At 41.3% G+C, this 26533-nt stretch overlaps 1 protein-coding gene across 1 annotated transcript in view; it reads right to left on the reverse strand.

The window, feature by feature from the left end:
• Positions 1 to 690: 690 nt before the first annotated feature.
• The window catches only part of dner (delta/notch-like EGF repeat containing), a 303208-nt gene continuing 277365 nt past the window's right edge, over positions 691 to 26533 (reverse strand). The window contains exons 10-13 of the mRNA XM_059993998.1: positions 24482 to 24595; positions 4048 to 4179; positions 3154 to 3400; positions 691 to 1004 (exon numbers count right to left, since the gene is read on the reverse strand). Of these exons, the coding sequence (XP_059849981.1) occupies positions 893 to 1004; positions 3154 to 3400; positions 4048 to 4179; positions 24482 to 24595 (605 nt within the window). The 3' untranslated portion in view covers positions 691 to 892. The remainder of the gene's footprint in view (positions 1005 to 3153; positions 3401 to 4047; positions 4180 to 24481; positions 24596 to 26533) is intronic.

The raw sequence follows: 26533 nt of genomic DNA on the forward strand, positions 1-26533 counted from the left end.
TGTTTTTTAATAACTTGAGAGAATGTAGGTTGGGAAATCGGCAAAGAAAATGGCCCTGAGTCTAATAGCGTGCTGATTAAACAGATATCATATTTCTTTTTTCTTTAGATTCACATGAATCAGTTCTTGGGTCCAGTGTGGTCTTTCTCTGGTGTACAGTAATTTAGAGGAACATTACAAAATTGTGCCATTTCTCCATTAGTTACTCTTCCAGTTGCTCTGAATAAGATTATCAATTTAGTGACAATTCTCAGTGTTTGCACTTTGCACAGTGTCAGGTCCCCTTTAGACCATCACAGTATCCATGCAGAGGAAGTAACCCCAGTGTCTTGGACACTGTTCATTCTCAAGTTTTAGAGCTAAAAAGATAGTGTTGTAAGCTTCTGCATGCTCCACTCTCCCAGTAAAATGAGTTCAAAAACAAATCAAAATTACTACCAACTATGGTGCAATATTGGTTCACAGAGACAGGAAAACACAAATATACAAACAATCAGATTCTTTAGCTTAGAGATTTCTGTGAATATTTCACAGTCTAATAAGATAAATATTTTTAAAATTAGTAGCCACATTGAAAATATATTTCATTAACATAACAAATAGTTTAGAAACACAAACACTTCCAATTCAAATATTCTGCATGAAACTATTTTTAAATGACAAACTACTAGAAAACAACCATTAGCCCATTAAGCAAATCTCTTAAATATTTCAGCTGTTTCTGTCTTAAAAATATTTAGCCAGTGTGTGTGCATGTGCGTGTGCGTGCGTGCGTGTGTGTGTGTGAGAGAGAGAGAATGTGTGCGTGTTTTTGTATGTATTTTTGTGTGCGAATCAGTCTGTGTTAGTACTTTTTCTTCCCTTTTTATACCCATAAAAGACGAGCTGTGCTTTACAAATCTTTTGTTTTGATTAAAGTGACCAGTGGTTTATCATCAGGACTGTAATCTTCATAGGCCACAGTGGTTGCATCATACATCGCTGGCCTGGCCTTCTTACCAAACCTAAAGTGATTAAAGATGGTGAGAGAGAGAGAGAGAGAGTGTGAGGATTTGTACTGTCATCAGAACAATTAACAAACACAAAACTTTATAAATTCATGGGTAGCTGTAAAAACATTTTCCGTATGTATCCAAAATCTAAAAAATCTTTGCTATAATTTACTTGACTATGTTGTGATTAATAGTACAGGATGTTATTAGATCATTATTGTGATTCTCCCTGTCTGTCATTGGTCATTGGTACTAGTCATTGGTCATTGCTACTAGTCATTGGTAACATCCTCTGGTAGATTCTCTGTGAAGGAAAAGAATTTCAGGATGTATATTGTATCCATTTCTCTGACATTAAAGGTACTTATTGAAACCTAGACCTAGAACCCTATTATTTAGAGTTCAGAGTAAAATTGAAAAGAAAGGGAGTTTAAATACAAGGAATGATGCAAAAGTTGGTGCCAAAGTGCACAACCATGATTGTGTCAGTATCCAAAAATTGTTCAAGAGAGAAAGGCCGAAGACAGAGAACTTCAGAACAGTTAGTTGAACAGCTATTATTGGCAAGATGCTATAATCAAAGAAGAAGGTGAATCATATTAATTTTATGAGAGGCAAATCATTTTTGACCAATTTGCTTGAATTCTTTAGATTGTAATACAACTTTCTGTAAGATGAGTCTGTAAATTTCCAAAAGACATTTCATGAGGCTGGTGCTTATATTAAAAGACGTTGGTATCAGAGGAAGTGTACTCAAATGGACTGAAAACTGGCTGTCTCATTGAAAAAAGAGAGTGAAGTTGATGATTCTTTTTCAGATTGGAAGAAGGAAATTAGTGAGGTATGATATGGATCACTTCTTGGTTCAGTATTTACATTAATAAGCTACAGGAAGGAGCAGTATGTAAGGTTTCTAAATCTGCCCGTGATATGAAAATAAGCAGAAAGGCATGTTGCAATAAAGATACTGATTCTCAAGGGACATAGATAGATCGAGTGAGTGGGCAGAAGGCTGGCAAATGGAGTTTAATGAGGGGAAGATCTTAACGAAGAGAGATTATACATGAATAAAGTACAGAGGGATCCAGATCTGGGTATTCTAGTCTATGAATCACAAAAGGCTAGCTGGCAAGTTAAGAAGACAAACACACTTTGGTCTTCATTGTAAGGAGGTTTAATGCAAGGAGTTTAATTTAGGAAGGATTTGATGCAATTGTACAGAGAATTGGTGAGGCCTCCATTTGGAACACTATGTAGAGTGTTGGTCTCCTTACCCAAAAAAAAAACATATTATAATACTGAAAGCAGTGGAAAGGAAAATTCACAAGGCTAATTCCTGGGATGAGAGGGTTGTCCTAACAAGAGAGATTAAATACTTTGGGCCTCTATTCTTAGTGGTTTAAATGAATGTGAAGTGATCTGATCTGATCATACACTGTAAGATCCTAAGAGGGTTTGACTGGATAGATAATTGGATGTTTTCACTAGTGGGAGAGTGTCAAACAACGGGACATAACTACATGACAAGGGTATGGTTAACAGGTTCTTCTGCCCCAATGAGCCAGCACAGCCCAATTACACCCATGTGACAAATTAACCTACTAACCTGTACCATTTTGGAATATGGGAGGAAACCAGAGCACTCGGAGGAAACCCAAGGAGTCACAGGGAGAAATTCCTTACAAACAGTGGTGGAACTGAACTGGGTCGCTGGTGCTGTAATGACACTATGCTGACTGCTACACTACTGTGGCTCTCATCGGTCAACTTAGTGCAAAAGGTGATGCTCATTATAGTATCAGATGATATTAAAAATAATTTTTTCCACCTTGACAGTTTAAAAGAGATTTTCCTTTCCACTGAACCTTTCTCTTTGCTTTACAAAGGTCTCCTTCCCCCTCATAAGAATTAATGGCCACAATAGCATAATAGGCCAAAAACAGAGGTATATAGAAATTTCTTTTGGCAGAGCGTGGTGGAATTCTCTGCACTTACAGATGGTGGAAGCTGTATCATTTAAACTGGATAAATATTTGATAGATTGAGAAACAGAGGCATTATAATTGAGCTTCTGTTGTTTGGGGAATGTGGGTGGGCGGAGAAAACAACAGTATTGTTAATTAAAGCTACCATCATGATGATCATTGATAAGTGTCCCTACCTGGCATGTCGGATTGAAGCTATTGCATTGCTGAATTCGCTGTCAATGCTCCTGCAGTTGTAGAACTCCTCGTAAGATGGTCTGGAAGAGCCCTGGTACTCAATGCGGCTGATACGACAGATGCCCACAATTAAAATAATCAGCATCAGAACAAAGGCCACACAGAGGGCTCCGATGATAATGTAGAGGGAGTGACGAGGCATTGTATTCAGGCTCTCTGCCATCTGATCAGATTTCCATTCCAGGTCTGTGTATTAATAGATACAGACATTTCAAGGCAAAGGCTGGTAACCGAAGGAATATATAAGTAAACAGCGTAATTTAATTAAACAATGCAAAAGGAGATGCATTTTTTAAATGATGAGAAGTAAGTGATCTTAAATGAATGATTTGACAATGCATTTTGTTTTAAGTTATAGTTCATTGACTCGTTGTAAAGATCATAATTGCAAAATGCACTTTGGTACTGGTACTGTGATTACAAGAGGATGAAGGATCATCTGTTACAAGTTGGGTAAAAATCCAAGACTGCAACTTCTCAAATTATTATTCTTCAAAACTTTCTGTAAAGTTGCTTTGTGATTATTTCCAAAGGAGTGAATAATAAAAACATCTCTCTCGCTGCTGGCTGGTGTCTGGTGTATACTGAACTGTGGATAGCTTTTCATTCTTAAGACTGATATGTCAGGTAAAATTGGAAGTCCTGCTCTTACACGAAGTTACTATGACTAATATCAAACAATTCTATCTTTCAGATGAACATTCCTGAGTTTATAACTGGACAGGCAGTTGGTGGACTGATTCTTCTGAATTAGATTATATTGATCCAAGAAGAACATGAATGGTCAACACACACTCCTGATGAGAGTGGAACAACACCTGTGAGGTACTTACGGACATCGCAGTTAATGCCAACCCAGCCATGTGGGCAGTGACAAGTGTAACCATTTACTTCATCCACACAGGTTCCTTCGTTATGGCAAGGATTGCTCTCACACTCATTTTCATTGGCCTCACATACCTCACCTACACAAGTAGAAGGACAGCAGGAAAATTGATTAGATTTGGAGAAAGTTTTGGAAAGCCAGACCTTCTAGATAATGGTGAGATCTGCATGGACTCTAGGTGGGATGTTTCTTTGGACTGAGGTTTTATTCATCTAAGGAGATAACTATGGTCAACATACTGTACATTTTTAAATTGTTCACCATGTTCTCAGAGAAATGGGTATATTTTACTCTCCAGGCATTGAATAACCTGAAATATTTGAACTTCATTGGGTATGGACCTCTTTAAGTGCCAGTATTGTCATGTTGGTGGAAAAGTAAATTATTCAGTTATAAATAAAAAATAGAAATTTACTGCCACAACAGGAACTAAGAGGCTTGGCCATGAAAATGACTCAAAAGTTCACATCTTGATCTGAAATAGGAGAAGCAAGCTGAAAGAATTGTATTGTCTGTAGCAATCCTATATCTAAACTCTTTATTTGAATTCATTTCCCATCTCAGTTTGGTCCTTGCCTTGGCATGATCAGTTGTGTTTCCTCCTTGATAACTATTTACTCTGGTACTGATGTTGAATACAAAAGAAACAGCAACCTTCCAGTGTTAATTTTGGAAAACTACTCACTGAAACTGCTACAGGATGAGCCACAGGGTAAAAGTCATAGCATTGTAACTTTAATATATAACATGGAGTAGGCCATTTAGCCCCCTGAGCCTGCTTTGCCATTCAACAAGGTTGTCTTCAGCCTCAACACTGCTTTCCCATCCTACAGTATATCACATCTGTCTGGGACATACAGTCCCACAGTTATAGTCATAGAGTACGACAGTAATAGAATCATAGAGCACCACGGCACAGAAACAGGCCTTATGACCCATCCAGTCTGTGCTGAATTGTTATTCTGTCTGCACATGGAACACAGTCCTCTATGCTTCTCCTATTCACTACAACCCTAGCAACCAAGACTTTATCATTTCCCGTTAGTCACCTTATGACAAGACACTCCTGTGTCGAGTGTCACTTCACGGGCATACAATCAATTTATGTATATAAGCTACTTAGATATTTATATTTATTGTGTTTTTTTAAATTATTATTATTGTGTTCTGAGCCTTAATGTGTTTTTCTTATGCTGCATCAAATTTGGAGCAACAATTATTTTGTTCTCCTTTATACTTGTGGACTGGAAATGACATTAACCAATACTGAATCTGAATTCTGAATCCAAATTTCTCTTGAATGTTGAAATTGAAACTGCATCCACCACTTCTGCTGGCAGCTTGTTGCTCACTTGCGTCACACTCTGAGTGAAGAAATTCCCCCACAGGTTCCCCTAAAATATTTTACCTTTCACCCTTAAACTATGAACTCCAGCTCTCATCTCAATCAACCTAACCAGGAAAAGCCCTGCTGGCATTTACCCTGTCTATAACCAGCTATATTTCTGTCTGATGGAAGAAAATTTTCCTCATTTCGGTCTAAATGGCTAAACCCTTACTTTGACATTGGGATCTCTAATTCTAGATTCCTCAGCTGTGTGACACTTCCTCTCATCTCTACCCTGTTGAACTCAGCCACCTCTCATTCTCTCTCTGCATGAGAGAGACTTTACCCAGGAACCAGACTGGTAAAGTCATTTCTGTTGTTTAAAATTAATTGGTCAGTGGACCAAACTGAATAAAAATGTTTCATTTGATTAAGTCCTTTTAAAATGGGTTATCACTTCTTAATCCTGGAAATTATTTTAAATGTAAAATTGAAAGATTTAAAAAATTGCTGACCAAGTGCATTAAATGCTGGGGTGGCACGGTAGTGTAGTGGTTAGCACAATGCATTACAGTACAGGCAACCTGGGTTCAATTCCCACTGCTGCCAGTAAGGAGTTTGTATGTTCTCCCTGTGATAGTGTGGGTTTCCTCTGGGTGCTCCAGTTTCCTCCCACAGTCCAAATATGTACCGTACCGGTTGGTAGGTTAATTGTAAATTGTCCCATGATTAGGCGAGGGTTAAATCAGAGGGTTGCTGGGTGGAGTGGCTCGAAGGCCAGACGGCCTATTCCACACTGTATCTCAATAAATAAATTATTGTGCTAGTTGATCACAGCTTTTGAACAAATGAAATGCTGGTATTTATTTTCCATCAGAATCTGCTCCCACCCAGCTTTTATCTAGCCATGGTCATTTACTTTCTCACTTAAGTGGAAACTTGAGGAAGGAATATAATTATAGACAATGAGCATGATTGTTCTGCACAACATGTACCCTGCAGGGCCAGAACAAAGTGGAAACTCTTGGTCATGATATTTATATCATTTGCATCCTAACAGTAAGTGTCTACATAACTTGTTTTTTTTGATTCCCGTAATGCAAACACTATAAATGTCTTTAGTACACAGTAACATGCAGATGGGTAGAGTGTACTTCAGGTGTCATGATGTGTGGCCATGGCGACGAGAATGATACGCTATAGTTAGCCAATTAATTAATAGTTCCAGGAGAAATTTGTGTAGCTGCAGTTTAATTGCTAGTAGCACAAATTCTTGTCTTGTTGTGCCAATGCAATGGCAGCACTATCATTAACAAATTTTTTTGTATTCAGCCTCCTCCAGTACTCTTTCAAGATGTTTATTGCATTCTCCAAGTGTTTTGAGTTCACATTGGATGAAAAGATATTTGAAAACTTGCGCAGAGAGAGTTGAAACATATATGGAGTAAATGTGACAGAAAGAAAAGACCATAAGACATAGGAGCAGAATGAGGACATGTGGCCCATCAAGTCTGCTCTGCCATTCAATCATGGTTGACCCTTCTTTCCCCTTCTCACTGTGCTGCCATCTCCATCAAGAACTCAGTGATCACAATAGCATTAGCTTCAATATAATTATGGAGAAGGACAGGACTGGACCTAGAGTTGAGATTTTTGATTGGAGAAAGGCTAACTTTGAGGGGATGCGAAGGGATTTAGAGAGAGTGGATTGGGTCAAGTTGTTTTATGGGAAGAATGTAATAGAGAAATGGAGGTCATTTAAGGGTAAAATTATGAGGGTACAGAATCTTTATGTTCCTGTTAGGGTGAAAGGAAAGGTTAAAGGTTTGAGAGCACCATGGTTTTCAAGGGGTATTAGAAATTTGGTTCAGAAAAAGAGGGATGTCTATAATAGATATAGGCAGCATGGAGTAAAGGAATTGCTCGAGGAATATAAAGAATGTAAAAGGAATCTTAAGAAAGAGATTAGAAAAGCTAAAAGAAGATACGAGGTTGGTTTGGCAAATAAGGTGAAAGTAAATCTGAAAGGTTTCTACAGTTATATTAAAAGCAAGAGGATAGTGAGGGATAAAATTGGCCCCTTAGAGAATCAGAGTGGTCAGCTATGTGTGGAACCGAAGGAGATGGGAGAGATTTTGAATGATTTCTTCTCTTTGGTATTCACTAAGGAGAAGGATATTGAATTGTCTAAGGTGTGGGAAACAAGTAAGGAAGTTATGGAACCTATGACAATTAAAGAGGTGGAGGTACTGGTGCTTTTAAGAAATTTAAAAGTGGATAAATCTCTGGGTCCTGACAGGATATTCCCCAGGACCTTGAGGGAAGTTTGTGTAGAAATAGCAGGAGCTCTGACGGAGATCTTTAATATGTCATTAGAAACGGGGATTGTGCCGGAGGATTGGCGTATTGCTCATGTGGTTCCATTGTTTAAAAAGGGTTCTAGAAGGAAGCCTAGCAATTATAGACCTGTCAGTTTGACATCAGTGGTGGATAAATTAATGGAAAGTATTCTTAGAGATAGTATTTATAATTATCTGGATAGACGGGATCTGATTAGAAGTAGCCAGTATGGATTTGTGCGTGGAAGGTCATGTTTGACAAACCTTATTGAATTTTTTGAAGAAGTTACGAGGAATGTTGACGAGGGTAAGGCAGTGGATGTAGTCTATATGGACTTCAGCAAAGCCTTTGACAAAGTTCCACATGGAAGGTTGGTTAAGAAGGTTCAGTCGTTAGGTATTAATGCTGGAGTAATAAAATGGATTCAACAGTGGCTAGATGGGAGATGCCAGAGAGTAGTGGTGGATAATTGTTTATCGGGATGGAGGCCGGTGACTAGCGGGGTGCCTCAGGGATCTGTTTTGGGCCCAATGTTGTTTGTAATATACATAAATGATCTGGATGATGGGGTGGTAAATTGGATTAGTAAGTATGCCGATGATACTAAGGTAGGAGGTGTTGTGGATAATGAGGTGGATTTTCAAAGCTTGCAGGGAGATTTATGCCGGTTAGAAGAATGGGCTGAACATTGGCAGATGGAGTTTAATGCTGAGAAGTGTGAGGTTCTACATTTTGGCAGGAATAATCCAAATAGAACATACAGAGTAAATGGTAGGGCATTGAGGAATGCAGAGGAACAGAGAGATCTAGGAATAACTGTGCATAGTTCCCTGAAAGTGGAGTCTCATGTAGATAGGGTGGTGAAGAGGGCTTTTGGAACACTGGCCTTTATAAATCAAAGCATTGAGTACAGAAGTTGGGATGTAATGCTAAAGTTGTACAAGGCATTGGTAAGGCCAAATTTGGAATATTGTGTGCAGTTCTGGTCACCGAATTATAGGAAAGATATCAATAAATTAGAGAGAGTGCAGAGACGATTTACTAGGATGTTACCTGGGTTTCAGCAATTAAGTTACAGAGAAAGGTTGAACAAGTTAGGTCTCTATTCATTGGAGCGTAGAAGGTCGAGGGGGGATTTGATCGAGGTATTTAAAATTTTGAGAGGGATAGATAGAGTTGACGTGAACAGGCTGTTTCCATTGAGAGTAGGGGAGATTCAAACTAGAGGACATGATTTGAGAGTTAGGGGTCAGAAGTTTAAGGGAAACACGAGGGGGTATTTCTTTACTCAAAGAGTGATAGCTGTGTGGAATGAGCTTCCTGTAGCAGTAGTAGAGGCCAGTTCAGTTGTGTCATTTAAGGTAAAATTGGATAGGTATATGGACAGGAAAGGAGTGGAGGGTTATGGGCTGAGTGCGGGTAGGTGGGACTAGGTGAGATTAAGGGTTCGGCACGGACTAGGAGGGCCAAAATGGCCTGTTTCTGTGCTGTGATTGTTATATGGTTATATGGTTATATAACCTATCATGCTAAAAACACCCAGTGACCTGAACTCCTCAGCTCCCTGTGATAACAAATTCTAAAAATTCACCACCCTCTGGCTAAAGAAATTTCTCCGCATCTCTGTTTTAAATGGATATCCCTCTATCTTGAGGCTGTGCCCTCTTGTCCTAGACTCCCCCACCTTGGGAAACATCCATTCCACATCTACACTGTTTCTCGTATGATATCCCTTTAATTCCCAGAATCGTCCTTGTGAACCTCCTCTGAACTCTCTCCAATGCCAGCACATCTTTTCTTCGATAAGGAGCCCAAACTGTTCAGAATACTAAAGGTGAGGCCTCACCAGTGCCTTATAAAGCCTCAGCATCACATCCTTGCTCTTGTACTCTAGACTATTGAAATGAATGCTAACATGGCATTTGCTTTCCTCACCACCAACTCAACCTGCACAAGGACTCCCAAAACTCTTTGCATCTCAGATTTTTGGATTTTCTCCCCATTTAGAAAATAGTCTGCATATTTATTTCTACTACCAAAGTGCATGAGCCCTATACCGACCCCTGCAAAACACCACTAGTCACTGGCAGCCAACCAGAAAAAGGATCCTTTTATTCCCACTTGGTGCCTCCTTCCAATCAGCCAATGCTCTAACCATGTTAGTAACTTTCCTGTAATACCACGGGCTGTTAACTCGGTAAGCAGCCTCATGTGTGGCACCTTGTCAAAGGCCTCCTGAAAGTCCAAATATACAAGATCCACTGCATCTCCTTTACCTATCCTATTTGTAATCTCCTTAAAGAATTCCAATAGGTTAGCTAGGCAAGATTTTCCCTTAAGGAAACCATGCTGACTTTGTTCTATCTTATCCTGTGTCATCAAGTACTCCATAATCTCATCTTTAACAATTGACTTAGACATCTTCCCAATCATTGAGGTCAGGTTAACTGGTCAATAGTTTCCCTTCTGTTGCCTTCCTCTTTTCTTAAAGAGTGGAGTGATAATTGCAATGTTCCAGTCCTCTGGCACTGTGCTAGAGTCCAATGATTTTTGAAAGATTATTACTAATGCCTCTACAACCTCTACTGCTACACCTCAGAACCCTAGGGTGCAGTTCATCTGGTTCAGGTGACCTATTCACCCTTGGGTCTTTCAGCTTTTTGAGCACCTTCTCCCTTGTAATAGTAACTGCACTCACTTCTCTTCCTTTACACCTTTCAACATCTGGCACAGTTAAGATGAATTCAAAATACTCATTCAGTTTATTTGCCATCTTCTTGTCCCCTGTTTTTATTTCTTTGGCCCAATTTTCTAGTGGTTCTATATCCACTCTCATCTCTCTCTTTTTTTTAACATACTTAAAAAAGCCTTTACTATCCACTTAGATATTGTTTGCTAGCTTCCTTTCGTATTTCATCTTCTTCCTCCTAATGCTTCTTTTTGTTGCTTTCTGTAGGTTTTTAGAAGCTTCCCAATCCTCTATCTTCCCACTAATTTTTGCTTTTGTTGTATATCCTCTCTTCTGCTTTTACATTTTGACTTCTCTTGTCAGGCACAGTTGTACTATTTTGTTATTTGAGTATTACTTTGTTTTTAGAACACATCTATCCTGCACCTTCCTCTTTTTCCCCAGAAACTCAAGCCATTGCTGCTTTGCTGACATCCCCGCCAGCATTTCCTTCCAATTTACTTTGGACAGCTCCTCTCTCATGCACCTGTAATTTCCCTTACTCCACTGAAAAACTGCTACATCAGGCTTTGCTTCCTCCCTATCAAATTCCAAGTTGAACACAATCATATTGTGATCACTATCTGCTAAGGGTTCTTTTACCCTAAGCTTCTTAATCATCTCCAGTTCATTACATAACACCCATTCCAGTGTAGCTGATCTCCTAGTCGGCTCAACGACAAACGGCTCTAAAAACCATCTCATAGGCATTCAAACTCACTCTCTTGAAATCCATTACCAATCTGATTTTCCCAATCTCCCATGACAATCATAACATTGTCCTTGTGACACACCTTTTTTATTTCCCATTGTAAACTGTGGTCCATATCCCAGATACTGATGAGAGGCTTGTATATAACTGCATCAGAGTCCTTTCACCCTTGCAGTTTCTTACTCAACCCCCAAGAATTCAACATCTTCTGATCCTTAGTCACATCTTTCTACTGATTTGATGCCATTCTTTATTAGCAGAGCCATGCCACCCCTTTGCCTACCTTCCTATCCCTCTGATACAATGTGTAACTTGGGCATTCAGTTCCCAGCTGTAACCATCCTTCAGCCATGATTCAGTGAACCACAACATCAAACCTGACAACCTATAATAATGCAACAAGATCATCCACCTTATTTCTTATAGTCTGTGCATTGAGATTTAACACTTTGAGTACTGTATCCCTAATGCACTGACACTCACCCTGCTGGTTGCAATAGTGTCCTATCATTTGCCTGGCAATCTGACTGCACACCATCTTTGCTTTTTTATCATCTGTCCTATCCTGAGTCCCTTCATTCCAATTCGCATCCTCCTGCCAAATTAGTTTAAACCCTCCCCAAAAGCTCTAACACACTGGCCCATGAGAATATACATGGCCTATCAGCAGCATTAACAGAACTTTACCAAGAGGGATTTCTCGCAGGTTGGCAGTGTTTATTTAAAAAGGGAACTTTGAGAGTGTTAGTCCATTGTATGTGGCCTATCAGCGGCTATAACCGGAGCACCATTTATGAGTTAGATAGCAGGGAACGTTCAGGCATAAAAGGGAGACACTGCCTAGTGGAGTGGTCATCGACGGAGTGATCTGAGGCAGAGTGGTAAGGCTTTGGCTCATTCGGGCTTCGGCGATAACGGGTCGAGGCGAGGTAAGTTACCTGTGAGGAATAGAAACAGGTAGTGAGGCCGGTATTCTGTACCAGCCTCCCGGACGGCCACATTTGCACCTGGTGTGTCGAGCTGCAGCTCCTGAGGGACCGGGTTAGGGAACTGGAGACGCAGCTCGATGATCACCGCCTGGTCAGGGAGAGTGAGGAGGTGATAGAGAGGAGCTATAGGCAAGTAGTCACACCGGGAACTTGGGAGACAGATAAGTGGATAACAGTCAGGAGAGGGAAGGGCAGGAGACAGATACGAGAGAGTACCCCTGTGGCTGTCCCCCTTAACAATAAGTATTCCTATTTGAGTATGGGGGAAGCAACAGTGGCCGTGCCTCTGGCACAGAGTCTGGTCCTGTGGCTCAGATGGATAGGGAAAAGAAGAGGATGGCAGCAGTGATAGGGAACTCTTTAGTTAGGGGATCAGACAGGCGGTTCTGTGGATGCAGGAAAGAAACTCAGATGGTAGTTTGCCTCCCAGGTGCCAGGGTCCAGGATGTTTCTGATTGCGTCCACAATATCTTGAAGTGGGAAGGAGAACAGCCAGAGGTCGTGGTACATATTGGTACCAACGACATAGGTAGGAAAGGAGAGGTGTCCTGAAAACAGACTACAGGGAGTTAGGAAGGAAATTGAGAAGCATGACCTCAAAAGGTAGTAATCTCGGGATTACTGCGTGTGCCACGCAACAGTGAATATAGGAATAGAATGAGATGGAGGATAAATGCGTGGCTGAGGGATTGGAGCAGGGGGCAGGGATTCAGATTTCTGGATCATTGGGACCTCTTTTGGGGCAGGTGTGACCTGTACAAAAAGGACGGCTTGCACTTGAATCCCAGGGGGACCAATATCCTGGCAGGGTGGTTTGCTAAGGCTACTGGGGAGAGTTTAAACTAGAATTGCTGAGGGGTGGGAACCGAACTGAAGAGACAGAGGGGTGGTTGGCTCGCATATAGAGAAAGCTTGGAGACAGTGCAAAAGGGAGGATAGGCAGGTGTTAGAGAAGAGATACACTCAGTCCGATGGTTTGAGATGTGTCTATTTTAATATAAGAAGCATCATGAATAGAGCGTATGAGCTTAGAGCGTGGATCAGCACTTGGAGCTATGATATTGTGGCCATTACAGAGACTTGGGTGGCTCATGGCAGAAATGGCTACTTGGGGTTCAGGTGTTTCAGAAAGGACAGGGAGGGAGGCAAAAGAGGTGGGGGTGTGGCACTGCTGATCAGAGGTAGTGTCACAGCTGAAGAAAAACGGGAGGTCACAGAGGGATTGTCTATGGAGTCTCTCTGGGTGGAGGTTAGAAATAGGAGAGGGTCAACAGCTCTACTGTGTGTTTTTTATAGACCGCCCAGTAGTAACAGGGACATCGAGGGGCAGATGGGGAGACAGATTCTGGAAAGGTGTGATAATAACAAGGTTGTTGTGGTGGGAAATTTTAATTTCCCAAATATTATTTGGCATCTCCTCTGAGCAAGGGGTTTAGATGGGGTGGAGTTTGTTTGGTGTGCTCAGGAAAGTTTCTTGACACAATGTGTAGGGAAGCCGACAAGAGGAGAGGCTGTTCTTGATCTGGTATTGGGAAATGAATCTGGTCAGGAGTCAGATCTCTCGGTGGGAGAGCATTTTGGAGATAGTGATCACAATTCTATCTTCTTTACCATAGCATTGGAGAGGGATAGGAACAGACAAGTTAGGGAAGTGTTTAATTGGAGTAAGGGGAAATATAAAGCTATCAGGCAGGAACTTGGAAATGTACGGCAGAAATGTGGCAAATGTTCAGGGGATAGTTGTGTGGTGTTCTGTATAGGTACGTTCCAATGAGACAGGGAAAGGATGGTAGGGTACAGGAACCATGGTGTACAAAGGCTGTTGAAAATCTGGTGAAGAAAAAAAGAAAAGCTTATGAAAGGTTAAAAAAACTAGGTAATGACAGAAATCTGGAAGATTATAAGGCTAGCAGGAAGGAGCTTAAGAATGAAATTAGGAGAGCCAGAAAGGGCCATGAGAGGGCCTTGGCGAGCACTATTAAAGAAAACCACAAAGCATAAGACGTGTGAAAATAGGACCAAACAGGTGTGACAGTGGAAAAGTGTGTATGGAACCGCAGGAGATAGTTGAGGTACTTAATGAATACTTTGCTTCAGTATTTGCTACGGAAAAGGATCTTGGCAATTGTAGGGATGAGTTACAGTGGATTGAAAAGCTTGAGCATATAGACATGAAGAAAGAGGATGTGCTGGAGCTTTTGGAAAGCATCAAGTTGGGTAAGTCTCTGGGACTGGATGAGATGTACCTCGGGCTACTGTGGAAGGCGAGGGAGGAGATTGCTGAGCCTCTGGCGATGATCTTTGCATCATCAATGGGGACGGGGGAGGTTCCGGAGGATTGGAGGGTTGCAGACATTGTTCCCTTATTCAAGAAAGGGAGTAGAGATAGCCCAGTGAGATCAGTGAGTTTTACTTCAGTGGTCGGTAAGTTGATGGAAAAGATCCAGAGGCAGGATTTTTGAACATTTGGAGAGGCATATTTTTTTATAGGCATCTGTTAGTCTTGAGAGACCATGGATTTGTGTTTTGGGAAGTTCCCAGGGCGCAGGCCTGGGCAGGGTTGTATGGGAAACTGGCATTTGCTCATGCTGCAGATCTCCCCTCTCCATGCTACTGATGTTGTCCAAGGGAAGGGCAAGGGCCGATAAGCCTTGGCACTGGTGTCGTCACAGAGCAATGTATGGTTAAGTGTGTTGCTCAAGGACACAACACACTGCCTTAGCTGAGGCTCAAACTAGTGACCTTCAGATCACTAGACCAACGCCTTAATCACTTGGCCACGCGCCAACACGGAGAAGCATAATATGATTAGGAATAGTCAGCATGGCTTTATGAAAGGCAGGTCATGCCTTACGAGCCTGATTTAATTTTTTAAGAATGTGACTAAACACGTTGATGAAGGTAGAGCAGTAGATATAGTGTATATGGATTTCAGCAGCGCATTTGGTAAGGTAACTTATGCAAGGCGACCTTGCTTTGTGGATCCAGAATTGGCTCACCCACAGAAGGCAAAGAGTGGTTGTAGACAGGTCACATTCTGCATGAAGGTTGGTAACCAGTGATCTGTTTTGGGACCCCTACTCTTTGTGATTTTTATAAATGGAAGTGGAGGGATGGGTTAGTAAATTTGCTGATGTCACAAAGGTGGGGGGTGTTGTGGACAGTGTGGAGGGCTGTCAGAGGTTACAGTGGGACATTGATAGGGTGCAGAACTGGGCTGAGAAGCAGCAGGTGGAGTTCGACCCAGTTAAGTGTGAAACGGTTCATTTTGGCAGGTCAAATATGATGGCAAAATATAGTATTAGTGGTAAGACTCTTGGCAGTATGGAGGATCAGAGGGATTGGGGACACTCCATAGGACACTCAAAGCCCCTGCACAGGTTGACACTGTGGTTAAGAAGGCATATGTTGCATTGGCCTTCGTCAATCATGGAATTGAGATTAAGAGCCGAGAAATAATGTTGCACCTATATAGAACCCTGGTCAGACCCCACTTGTAGTACTGTGCTCATTTCTGGTCACCTCACTGCAGGGAGGATGTGGAAACTATAGAAAGGGTGCAGAGGAGATTTACAAGGGTGTTGCCTGGATTGGGGAGTATGCCTTGTGAGAGTAGGCTGAGTGAATTTGGCCTTTTCTCCTTGGAGCGACGGAGGATGAGAGGTGGTGAGTGTGTGGAACGGGCTGCTGGCTTATGGTGGTGGAGGCGGAAACAATATGGTCTTTTAAGAGACTCCTGGATAGGTACATGGTCCTTAGAAAAATAGAGGCTATGGGTAACCCTAGGTAATTTCTAAAGTAAGTACATGTTTGTCACAGCATTGTGGGCTGAAAAGCCTGTACTGTGCTGTAGTTTTTCTATATTTCTATGTAATATTTGTCCCCCTTGGGTTCAGGTGCAGCCCGTCACTTTTGTCCTGGTTATACCTCTCCCAGATGAGATCCCAATGATTCAGGAATCTGAAGCCCTGCCCCCTGCACCAGCTTCTCAGCCATGCATTATCTACTAAATCATCCTGTTTCTACTTTTACTGGCATGTGGCATAGGCAGCAATCCAGAAATTACTACCCGAAGGTCCTGCTTCTCAGCTTTCTACCTAGTTTTCTCAATTTTCTTTTCAGGACCTCTTTGCTTTTCCTTCCTATGTCATTGGTACCAATATGTACCAAGACATCTGGCTGCTCTCCCTCCCCTCTCCAAAATGTTGTGAACGCAATCTGAGATGTCCCTGATCCTGGCTCCTGGGAGGCAACATACTATTTGGGTGCCCTGCTCACATCCACAGAATCTCCTGTCTGCTTCTCTGACTATTCAGTCCCCTATCACTACTGATACCTTCTTCTCTCTCTTTCCCTTCTGCACCACGGACCCAAGCTCAGTGCCAGTAACCTGGTCTCCATGGCATTCCTTTGGAGGTCATTCCCCCACAAGAGTATCTAAAATGGTATACTTGTTATTGAGGGGAATGGCCACAGGGTGCTCTGTGCTGATTGCCTATTCACACTTGCACTTCTCATGACGGTAACCCAGCTACTCGCCTCCTGCACCTTTGAGGTGACTATTTCCGTGTAAGCTCTGATCAATTATAGACCATAAGTCATAGCAGTAGAATTAGGCCATTTAGCACATTGAGTTCTGCTCCACCATCCAATCATGGCTGTCCCTTTTTTTCCTCCTCACTCTCCCTTACAAGCCGAAGGTCATCCAGTTGCTGGTCCAGAATCCTAACACGGTCTTCAAGGAGCTGCAGCTGGGTGCACTTCACATAGATATTGTTCCTTGGGAAACTCTGGGTCACCTGGGACTCCAACATCTGGCATGAAGAACACACAACAACCATTTACTACACTAGGTACATAGAACATTGAACATAGAAATCTACAGCACATTACAGGCCCTTCAGCTTACAATGTTGTGCCCTACCAAGTTCATTCACTTTGTCCTCTCTTATTTTCCCTCAGCACCTGGGATGAGAAAACAGAACTCACTACTTCAAGGAGAGCATGAAGTGAATAGTAGAGAGGAGGCTGGACAGGTACATGAGGGAGAAGGGAATAGAGTGTGACCCCAATGGATTTAGCTGAGGAATGATGGGAAAGAGATACATAAATGCTAGCACTGAATTGGTGGGGCCAAATATCCTATCTAGTCCAACATAATCCAATCTACTGTATGCTGCTGCTTTTGGGAAGAAGGCCCCATCACTATATTAAAACAGTTTTCATTGTTTAGTCATCAGGCTCCCAAACCAGCATAAACAACCTCAACTCTGATCTGATTCCACAACCTATTGACTCATTTCCAGTCACTGTGAATGCATGTTCTCAGTATGCATTTATTTATTTATTGTTTTTAATTTTGTTTGTATTTGCACAGTTTGCCTTCATTTCCACATTGGTTGTTCGTCAAACTTTGTGTGTAGTTTTTCACTGATTCCATTGTATTTCTTTATTCTCTTGTGAATGCTCACAAGAAAATGAATCTCAAGGTAGTATATGGAGCCATGTCCTGTGCGCACTTTGGACTCTGCATTTAGTGCAACATTATTAGACCATAAGACATTGGAGCAGAATTAGGCCATTCAGCCCATTAAGTATCTTCTGCCATTCCATCATGGCAGATCCTATCTTTGTATCATCTGTGAACTTTGCTACAAAGTCATCAACTCCATTATCCAAATCATTGACAAACAGCGTGAAAAGTAGTGGTCTCAATACTGACCTCTAAGGAACACCATTAATCACTGGCATTAACCCCAAAAGGCCCTCTTTATTCCCACTTGCTGCCTCCTGCCTGTCAGCCATTCCTCTATCCATGCCAGTATCTTTCTTGTAATACCATAGGAATTTATTCTTGTTAAGCAGCCTCATGTGTGAATCAAATACTTACTGAAAATCCAAGTAAATGACATCCACTGTCTGTCTTTTGTCCACTCTGTTTGTCACTTCCTCGAAAAAAAATCTAACAGATTTATCAGGCAAAATTTCCCTTTACAGAATTCATGCTGACTTTGAATTATTTTATCATTAGTCTCCAAGTACCTCGAAATCTCATCCTTAATAATAGCACTTTCTCAACCATTGAGGTTGGGCTAACTGGTCTACAATTTCCTTTCTTTTGCTCTCCTCCCTTCTTAGAGAGTGAAGTGCCATTTGCAATTTTCCAGTCCTCTCGGACCATGCCAGAATCAAGTGATTCTTGAATGACCATGACCAGTGCATCCGTTATCTCTTCAGCAACATCTTTCAGGACTCTGGGATGTAGTCCATCTGGTCCAGGTGACTTACCAATCTTATGACCTTTCAGTTTGCCTCGCACACTCTTGCTCCCTGACACTCATGGACCTTTGGCACACTGCTAGTGTCTTCCACAGTGAAGGAAGAAGCAAAGTACCCATTATCGTTGGTGATCTTTACCTTGGGAAAACAAATTACTGTCTTACTTCAGGTTACACCAGCAAGCTTTGTGCTTCATGAGCCAAGATGCCCTTGTCATTCTATTTGTAGATTCATGCCCATTTGTTTCTTTGGTAGGGTTTGGGTTAACTCAATATGCTACTGCCTGGTGTGCTTATGATACTGGTACAAGAGCTGTTACATTAAAAATATTCCTCATTGTCACAACCAGCATTGGGTAAAAATGAAAGGGGAGGCAGCTAATTGAATACGTAACTGAAATAGTGCATTCAGAGTGACACTGTAGCCGGGAAAGAACCACATGACCTGTCAGCTATGATAATGCTAGGAATCAATTGTTCATTTTTTGGATAATCAGTGTTCTAAAATACCTGGTGTAATATTGGACTTGTGCATTACTTATTTGCAGGTGAATATTTATTTTCTACATTTTACACTGTCTGAGCAATGCATTATATCAGAATATCAGCTTTTCTCAATGAGCTCCACAAATTAGCTTTTTACTAGATAAATTCGATTCAGTTTCAAATCCTCATAACTTTATAAGTAGATTATTATTTGAACATACAGACAGACAAACATACTTTATTGATCCCGAGCGAAATTGGGTTTCATTACAGTCGCACCAACCAAGAATAGTGAAGAAATATAGCAATATAAAACCATAAATAATTAAATAATAAGAAGTAAATTATTCCAAGTGGAAATAAGTCCAGGACCAGCCTATTGGCTCAGGGTGTCTGACACTCTGAGGGAGGAGTTGTAAAGTTTGATGGCCACAGGCAGTAATGACTTCCTATGACGCTATGACGTAATGGTTTGCTTAAAGGACATGGTAAAACAAAGTGCATTATGTTCTGCTTATAATACTTAAGGTGTACACACTAGGGGTACATTTCAAGCCAATATCTAACAGATCTAGATACATATTAGATTTGCCAATAAAAGATTAGATCAACACGGTGGTGAAAAGTAATTTTGGGTTGGAAAATCAAAAAATGTAATTAGTTTGGATAATAAATAATAAGGGAAAGAAATTACTGATAGAGATAATCTGCAGGTCCATCTGATAGCAGCTAAAAGTACAGCAAAATAAAAATAAAAAAAATAAAGGAATCATGGCTGATTTTAACCTTTATACAGACTGGACAAATGGTATTGGCAAAGATTACCTAAAGGAATCATATATTTGGTGCATTGTGACTTTTTCTTAGACAATAGCGAGTGAAACTAGCAGGGAACAGGCCATTTTATATCTTGTCATGTGAAATAAGCAAGGATTAATTAATCATCTTATAGGCAAGGAGTCTCTAGGGATGAGTGTTCTCAGATGAAAGCATTTCATATTCAGTTTCACAGTGTGACGCTTGTGCCTTCTACCTTAAACTGAAATAGAGGCCATGAATGCCGAATTGGCTGGGAAAATAGATTATAAGGAAGATATGAAATAAAAAGACATAAAAAAAGGAGTTACTTCGTAAGTCTAAAATGTGATATGTTCCAAACACCCAAAATGAAAGAAATGTGGCTCTGTGGCTAAACAAGGAAATTACGAATGATAAACCAACTGAAAGAAAAGGCATATGGTGTTGCGATGATTTATAGAAGGTTCAAAAATTTAAAAGAACAATAAAGGATATCTCTAAAACTGTAAAAAGAAATCAGATTATGAAAGTAAGCCAGAAATGAATTGCGACAGTGAGTATCTGCAAGCAAATAAAAAGAGAAGCTAAAAATGAAATGATTGGGGAATTAATAATGAGAAATAAAGAAATGTCAGAGATTTTGAACAGATAGTTTGTACCTGTCTTTACAGACAGGATACTAAATGCACTGATATAATTGTAGAATATCTATAGACCAAAAGAGAAAGAATAGCATAAGACAATTATAATCATCCGAGAAAAGCTACGAGACAAATTTATGGGACTAAACACAGACAATCCCCTTGGGCATGATGCTCTGCAAGCTGGTGTCTCAAGAGAAATAGCTGCAGAGATACTGATTGTATTTGGCTGTGATCTTTCCAAATGTCAAGGCTGTGTTTTTAGCTCCCTGCTCTCCCTGCTTTATAACTGTGACTGTGAGGCAAAGTACAGCTCTATTGCCAGAATTAAGTTTGCTGACATTAAGTCTGTTGAGGCACAAACAGTGATAATGTTTAAAAGACATTTGGACAGGAACTGGATAGGAAAGTTTTACATAACATAACATAAGAACATAAGAGATAGGAGCAGGAGTAGGCCAATCGGCCCCTCAAGCCTGCTCCGCCATTCAACAAGATCATGACTGATCCAATCAACTCTAGTTATCACCGAATCCCACAAGGCAACAGTGCCAACCAACAGGGCACCATGCCGCCCATTTTATTTTATTATTCATCCCGCCCAAACCCATGTGATCACCCGGGGAGAAAAAAACGATTTGCCAATTGAGGAGAAAAAATCTGGAAAATTCCTCTCCGACCCATCCAGGGAAACCAGTCAAGCATCAGCAAATGGGATTAGCTTAGATGGGCAACTTGTTCAGCAATGATGAGATGAGCTGAAGGGTCATGCTATATGACTATATGACTCCTTAATACAAATAAAGCGATGGAACATTGCTCTTTGTTATAGAAATGGTGAATGTAGAAATGCAGAGAATTCTTGTTACAGCAGCAGAGAGGATTGATAAATTCAAGCCAGGAGTGCTACATATAATTTTGTTATTGTCCTTCAAAGAGAATTATATTTGGATTGGAGACAGTTTAGAGAAGGTTCAATACATTGAATCCAAAGGATGAAAAGGTTGTCTTGTTTTGAACTAGTTGGGCAAATATTGTTTCATAGAATGAAATGATCTATTGGGGAGTATTTGATTCAGAGAAGTCCTGAGAGGATGAGTGTTGAGATGATTTTTCCTTTCTGAGGGAATCTAAGACTTGAGGGGAACAGTTTCAGAACAGGAAGTCACCCATTTAAGGTGGAGACAATATGGAAATTCACCTTAGTTGGATTTTGAATTCCTGGAGTTCTTTATCTCAGAGACAAGTAGAGGTAGAATGATTACATATTTTCATTGCAAAGACAAGCAGATAGTTGGTCTATAACTGAGTCAGATTCTTGGGGGGAGAAGCAGGAAAGTGCAGTCGAGGCCAAAGGCTGAGACACCATGTGACCTACATCTGCATCGATTGCCCACAATCTTATACAAAGCATGCAAATTTGCTCTTCAATGCAGAGAAAGCTGTACCTGATTTGGAGATAGTGTTGTACATAATCCTTGCCTACTGAGTTCAGCCAACACATTACCTGAGAAGGTAATGCAAAGGAAATCTTGTGAGAAGTGCTACCTGTTTATTACGGAATTCCCTGATTGCTGTTTCACAGAAAATGATACAAGTGAACATCTTGTTGATTCTTTTCAAGCAGGAAAGCCGCTCCAAGTTCTTCATCCAGACTACGAAGGCAAAATTTACTCCGGTGACACATTGACTTACAGCAATATACTTGACACAAGACAAGACAAAATATTAAGTTTGTATATAAACACATTCATAGAGAAATACAGCACACAAAGAAGCCCTTTGGCCCATTTAATCCATACCAAAAAACTATTTAAATTGCCTACTCCCAACGACCTTCACTGGGATAATAGCCGTTCATGTCCCTACTATCCTTGTACCTGTCCAAATTTCTCTTAAACCAGGCTCGCATGGACCACTTATGCTGGCAGATCATTCCATACTCTTATGACCCTCTGAGTGAAGAAGTTTCCTCTCATGTTTCTCTTAAACTTCTCGCCTTTCACCCTTAAGCCATGACCTCTGGTTGCAGTCCCACCCAACCTCAGTTGAGTATAAGAACATAAGAAATAGGAGCAGGAGTAGGCCATCCGTCCATCGAACCTGCACTGCCATTCAATAAGATCATGGCTGATCTGGCCATGGACTCATTTCCACCTCCCTGCCTTTTCCTCATAACCCCTAATTCCCCGTCTATGCAAAAATCTATCCAAACTTGTCTTAAGTATATTTACCAAGGTAGCCTTCACTGCTTCATTAGGCAGAGAATTCGACAGACTCACCATTCTCTGGGAAAATAGTTCCTCTTCATCTCCATCCTTGTAAACTTTCTCTGCACTTTTTCAACCTTGTTTATATCTTTCCTGCCATCAGCTGACCAAAACTGTGCACTATTGTCCAAATTAGGCCTCATCAAGGTCTTATACATCTACAACATAATGTCCCATCTCCTGTACTTAATGCATTGATTTATGAAGACTAATGTGCCAAAAGCTTTCTTTACAATGCTCTCTACCTGTGACGCCAACTTTCAATGAATTATGGACCTGTATTCCCAACTCCTTTTGTTCCTCCACGCACCTCAGTGCCTTACTGTTCTCTGTGTAATACCTATCCAGGTTGGTCCTACTGAAGTGCAAAACCTTGCATTTGTCTGCATTAAATTCCATCTGCCATTTTTCAGCCCACTTTTTCAGCTGATGTAGATTCCTCTGCAAGCCATGATAGTCTTTCTCACTGTCTACTACACCCTCAAACTTGTTGTGATCCACAAATTTGCTGATCCAGTTAATTACATTATCAACCAGATCACTGATATACAACAAAGGACCCAGCACCGATCCCTGCGGCTCACAACTAGTCACAGACCCCCAGTCAGAGAGGCCACCCTCTACTACCACTCTCTGACTTCTCCCACAAAGCCAGTTTCTAATCCAATTTACTAGCTCATCTTGAACGCTGAGTGACTGAATCTTCTTGACCAGCCTCCCATGCATGACCTTCTCAAATTCCTGCCTCGCAGGATCTTTTCCATCATCTTATCAACCACTGAAATATGACTCACTGGTCTATAATTTCCTGAGCTATCTCTACTCCCTTTCTTGAATAAGGGAACAACATCTGCAATCCTCCAGAACCTCTCCCATCCCCATTGAGCCAGAGGCTCAGCAATTTCCTCCCACGCCTCTCATAGTAGCCTGGGGTACAACTTGACCAGTCCTGGTGACTTATCCAACTTGATGCTTTCCAAAAGCTCCAGTATATCCTCTTTCTTAATATCTATATGTTCAAGCTTTTCAGTCCGCTGTAAGTTATCCCTACAATCGCCAAGATCCCTTTCCGTAGTGAATACTGAAACATAGTACTCAATAAGCACCTCTGCTATCTCCTCCGGTTCCATACACACTTTTCCACTAACATATTTGATTCATCCTATTCTCTTATGTCTTATCCTCTTGCTCTTCACATACTTGTAGAATGCCTTGTCAATAGATATAGAGTCTATAGTAGTAAGGCAAAGCAGCATCAACTTCATGGACCCTGTGCAGATTACAGAGGAGGAGATGATTGCTATCCTGAGGCAGATCAGGATGGATAAATCCCCAGGGCCTGACAAGCTGTGGCTTGGACCTTCTGGGAGGCGAGTGCAGAAATTGTTGGGGCCCTCACATATCTAAATCATCCTTAGCAACAGGATTGAGGATTGGCAGATAGCCAATGTTGTTCTGCTGTTTAATAAAGGCTCGAGACAAAAATCAGGAAATTATAGGCCGGTGAGTCTGACATCAGTTTTGGGAAAATTATTGGAAGGTATTCTAAGGGACGGGATATAAAACTATTTGGATAGATGTGGACTGATTAAGGAGTCAGCGTGGTAGGTCATGTCTAACCAATCTTACGGAGTTTTGCGAGGAAGTTACCAGGAAGGTGGATGAAGGTCAGGCGGTGGATGATGTCTACATGGAGAGTGGTGCGTGCGTGCAAAGTTTAAAGCTGGTTTCTAATTGGATGAATTTCCTTCATAAATCATGGCTAAAGATGATCTGTGTAGCTCCTAAAATGAATAATTCTACAGTTCTTGCCTGAAAATCCAGGTGCACAAATGCAGGTTGTATTTAGTTCCTTGTTGACACAAGTGCCTCCGTTCAGACAGCTGACATTGGCGCAAGGATCCCTGTGCAGGTCGCAGTGGATACCTGGAAGAAAATAACCCCTTTACAAAAAAAATTGGATTTATACAGTACTGTGCAAAAATCTTAGGCACATACATATAGCTAGGGCATCTAAGACCTTTGCATAGTACTGTTAGCTGTTTTTTATATAATTTCTTGAGTAGGTTAATTCTGATTTGATTTCAAGCACATGGCGGAAAGATGTCCATCTCTATGCTCTCTTTACTTGCCCTTGAAGCCGCAATGTCAGTATATTAGTCAACATTTACTTGATACAGTACTTCGCAAAAGTCTTAGGCATGCTATCTATATATATGTGCCTAAGAATTTTGCACAGTACTATAAGATGCTTTTAACATAGCAAAATGTTTTGAACTGCTTCACAAGGAGCTATCAAACTATATTTAATACCAGGTTGTATCAGGAAGACCGTATCAAAGGGGATAGCTAGGTGACAGAAGATTTTCCGAGCTTCTCAAATGAGCAGAGGGCAATAGAGAGATGGGAATGTTTAGAGGGAGAATTCCAGAGGTTAGAGACTGGGCTGCTGGAGACACTGCAACTAGTGGCAGATTAATCAGCGTGTACAACAAGCCGGAATTTGAAGGTACACAGAGGTCTTCGGAGCCTTGTGAGAATGGAGGAGATTTCAGAGATTGCGAGGGATAATACCAAAAAGGGATTGGAAAACAACGATGAGCACTTTAGTGCCTGCAGGCATCACGAGGAGCTATAGAACAAAGGTGATACTGGACAGGAGCTTGTGTGATTTAGGATGAGGCAGGCGTTGTTGAATTTGACGAGGAAGAAGTTTTCAAAGCAAAGCTAGCTTCTCCTGTTGCTATAGAAGCTGTACAACTGAAAATCCACATATCATAATCCTGCTTCGCATCTGAAATAATAAGAGCAGAAAATGCTGTAAACACCCAGCAGGGCAGATAGCATTGTTGGAAAGAGAAATGGAACTAATATCTCAGGGCTTAGTCTGTTTGTCAGAGCTGGAAAAGAGCTTGAATAAGATTCCCATGGTTATTTTGATGATACCTCTTCCCACCCTATCTCCCGTAAAAATGCTATTTCCTTTTATCAGTTCTTTTGCCTCAGCCATAGTTCTTCCCAGGATGTGGTTTGCCTTTCCAGGTCAACAGAGATGTCTTTCATCTTCAAAGAGTGGATTTTCTCTTCCTCCACTATTTATGCTGCCCTTCACCCGCTTCTCCTCCATTTCCCAAATACCCACGTTCATCCCATCTTCCAAGCGGGGATAGAATTCCTCTTGTCCTTACCTATCATCCCATGAGCCTTTGCATTTAACACAAAATCTTCCACAACTTTCAGCATCTTGAAAGGGATCATCCCACCTAAGATATCTTCATCTCCCCCGACCCCTGCTTTCCGCAGGGATTGCTCGTTCTGTGATTCCCTTGTCCATCCGTCCCTCCCCATTAATCTCCACCTCAGCACTTACCCTGCAACTGGACTAAAGTGCTACATCTGCCCATTCACCTTCTCCATCACCTCCATTCAGGGCCCCAAACAGTCCTTCCAAGTGAGGCAACACTCCACCTGTGAATCTGCTGGGGTCGTCTACTGTGGCTGGAGCTCCCAATGTGGCCTCCTCTACATTGGTGAGAACTGTCGTAAATTAGGGGACCGCTTTGTTGAGCACCTCCGCTTTGTGCGCCAAAAAGGGAACGTCCCAGTGGCCAAATATTTTAATTCTGATTCCCATTCCCATCCTGACATGTTGGTCCATGGCCTCCTCTTGTGTCAAGATGAGGCCAGCTGCAGGGTGGGGGAGCAACATCTTAAATACTGTCCAGATAGCCTCCAATCTGATGGCATAAGTATCATTCTCCTTCAGGTAATTTTTTACCCCTCCCTCTCCCCTCTTCTTCTATTCCCCAACCTGACCTATTACCTCTTCTTACCTGCCTATCACTTCCCCCTTCCCCTCTTCCT

The sequence above is a fragment of the Hypanus sabinus genome, chromosome 2 (genome assembly GCF_030144855.1).
Source record: "Hypanus sabinus isolate sHypSab1 chromosome 2, sHypSab1.hap1, whole genome shotgun sequence".
Taxonomy (NCBI): Eukaryota; Metazoa; Chordata; class Chondrichthyes; order Myliobatiformes; family Dasyatidae; genus Hypanus; species Hypanus sabinus.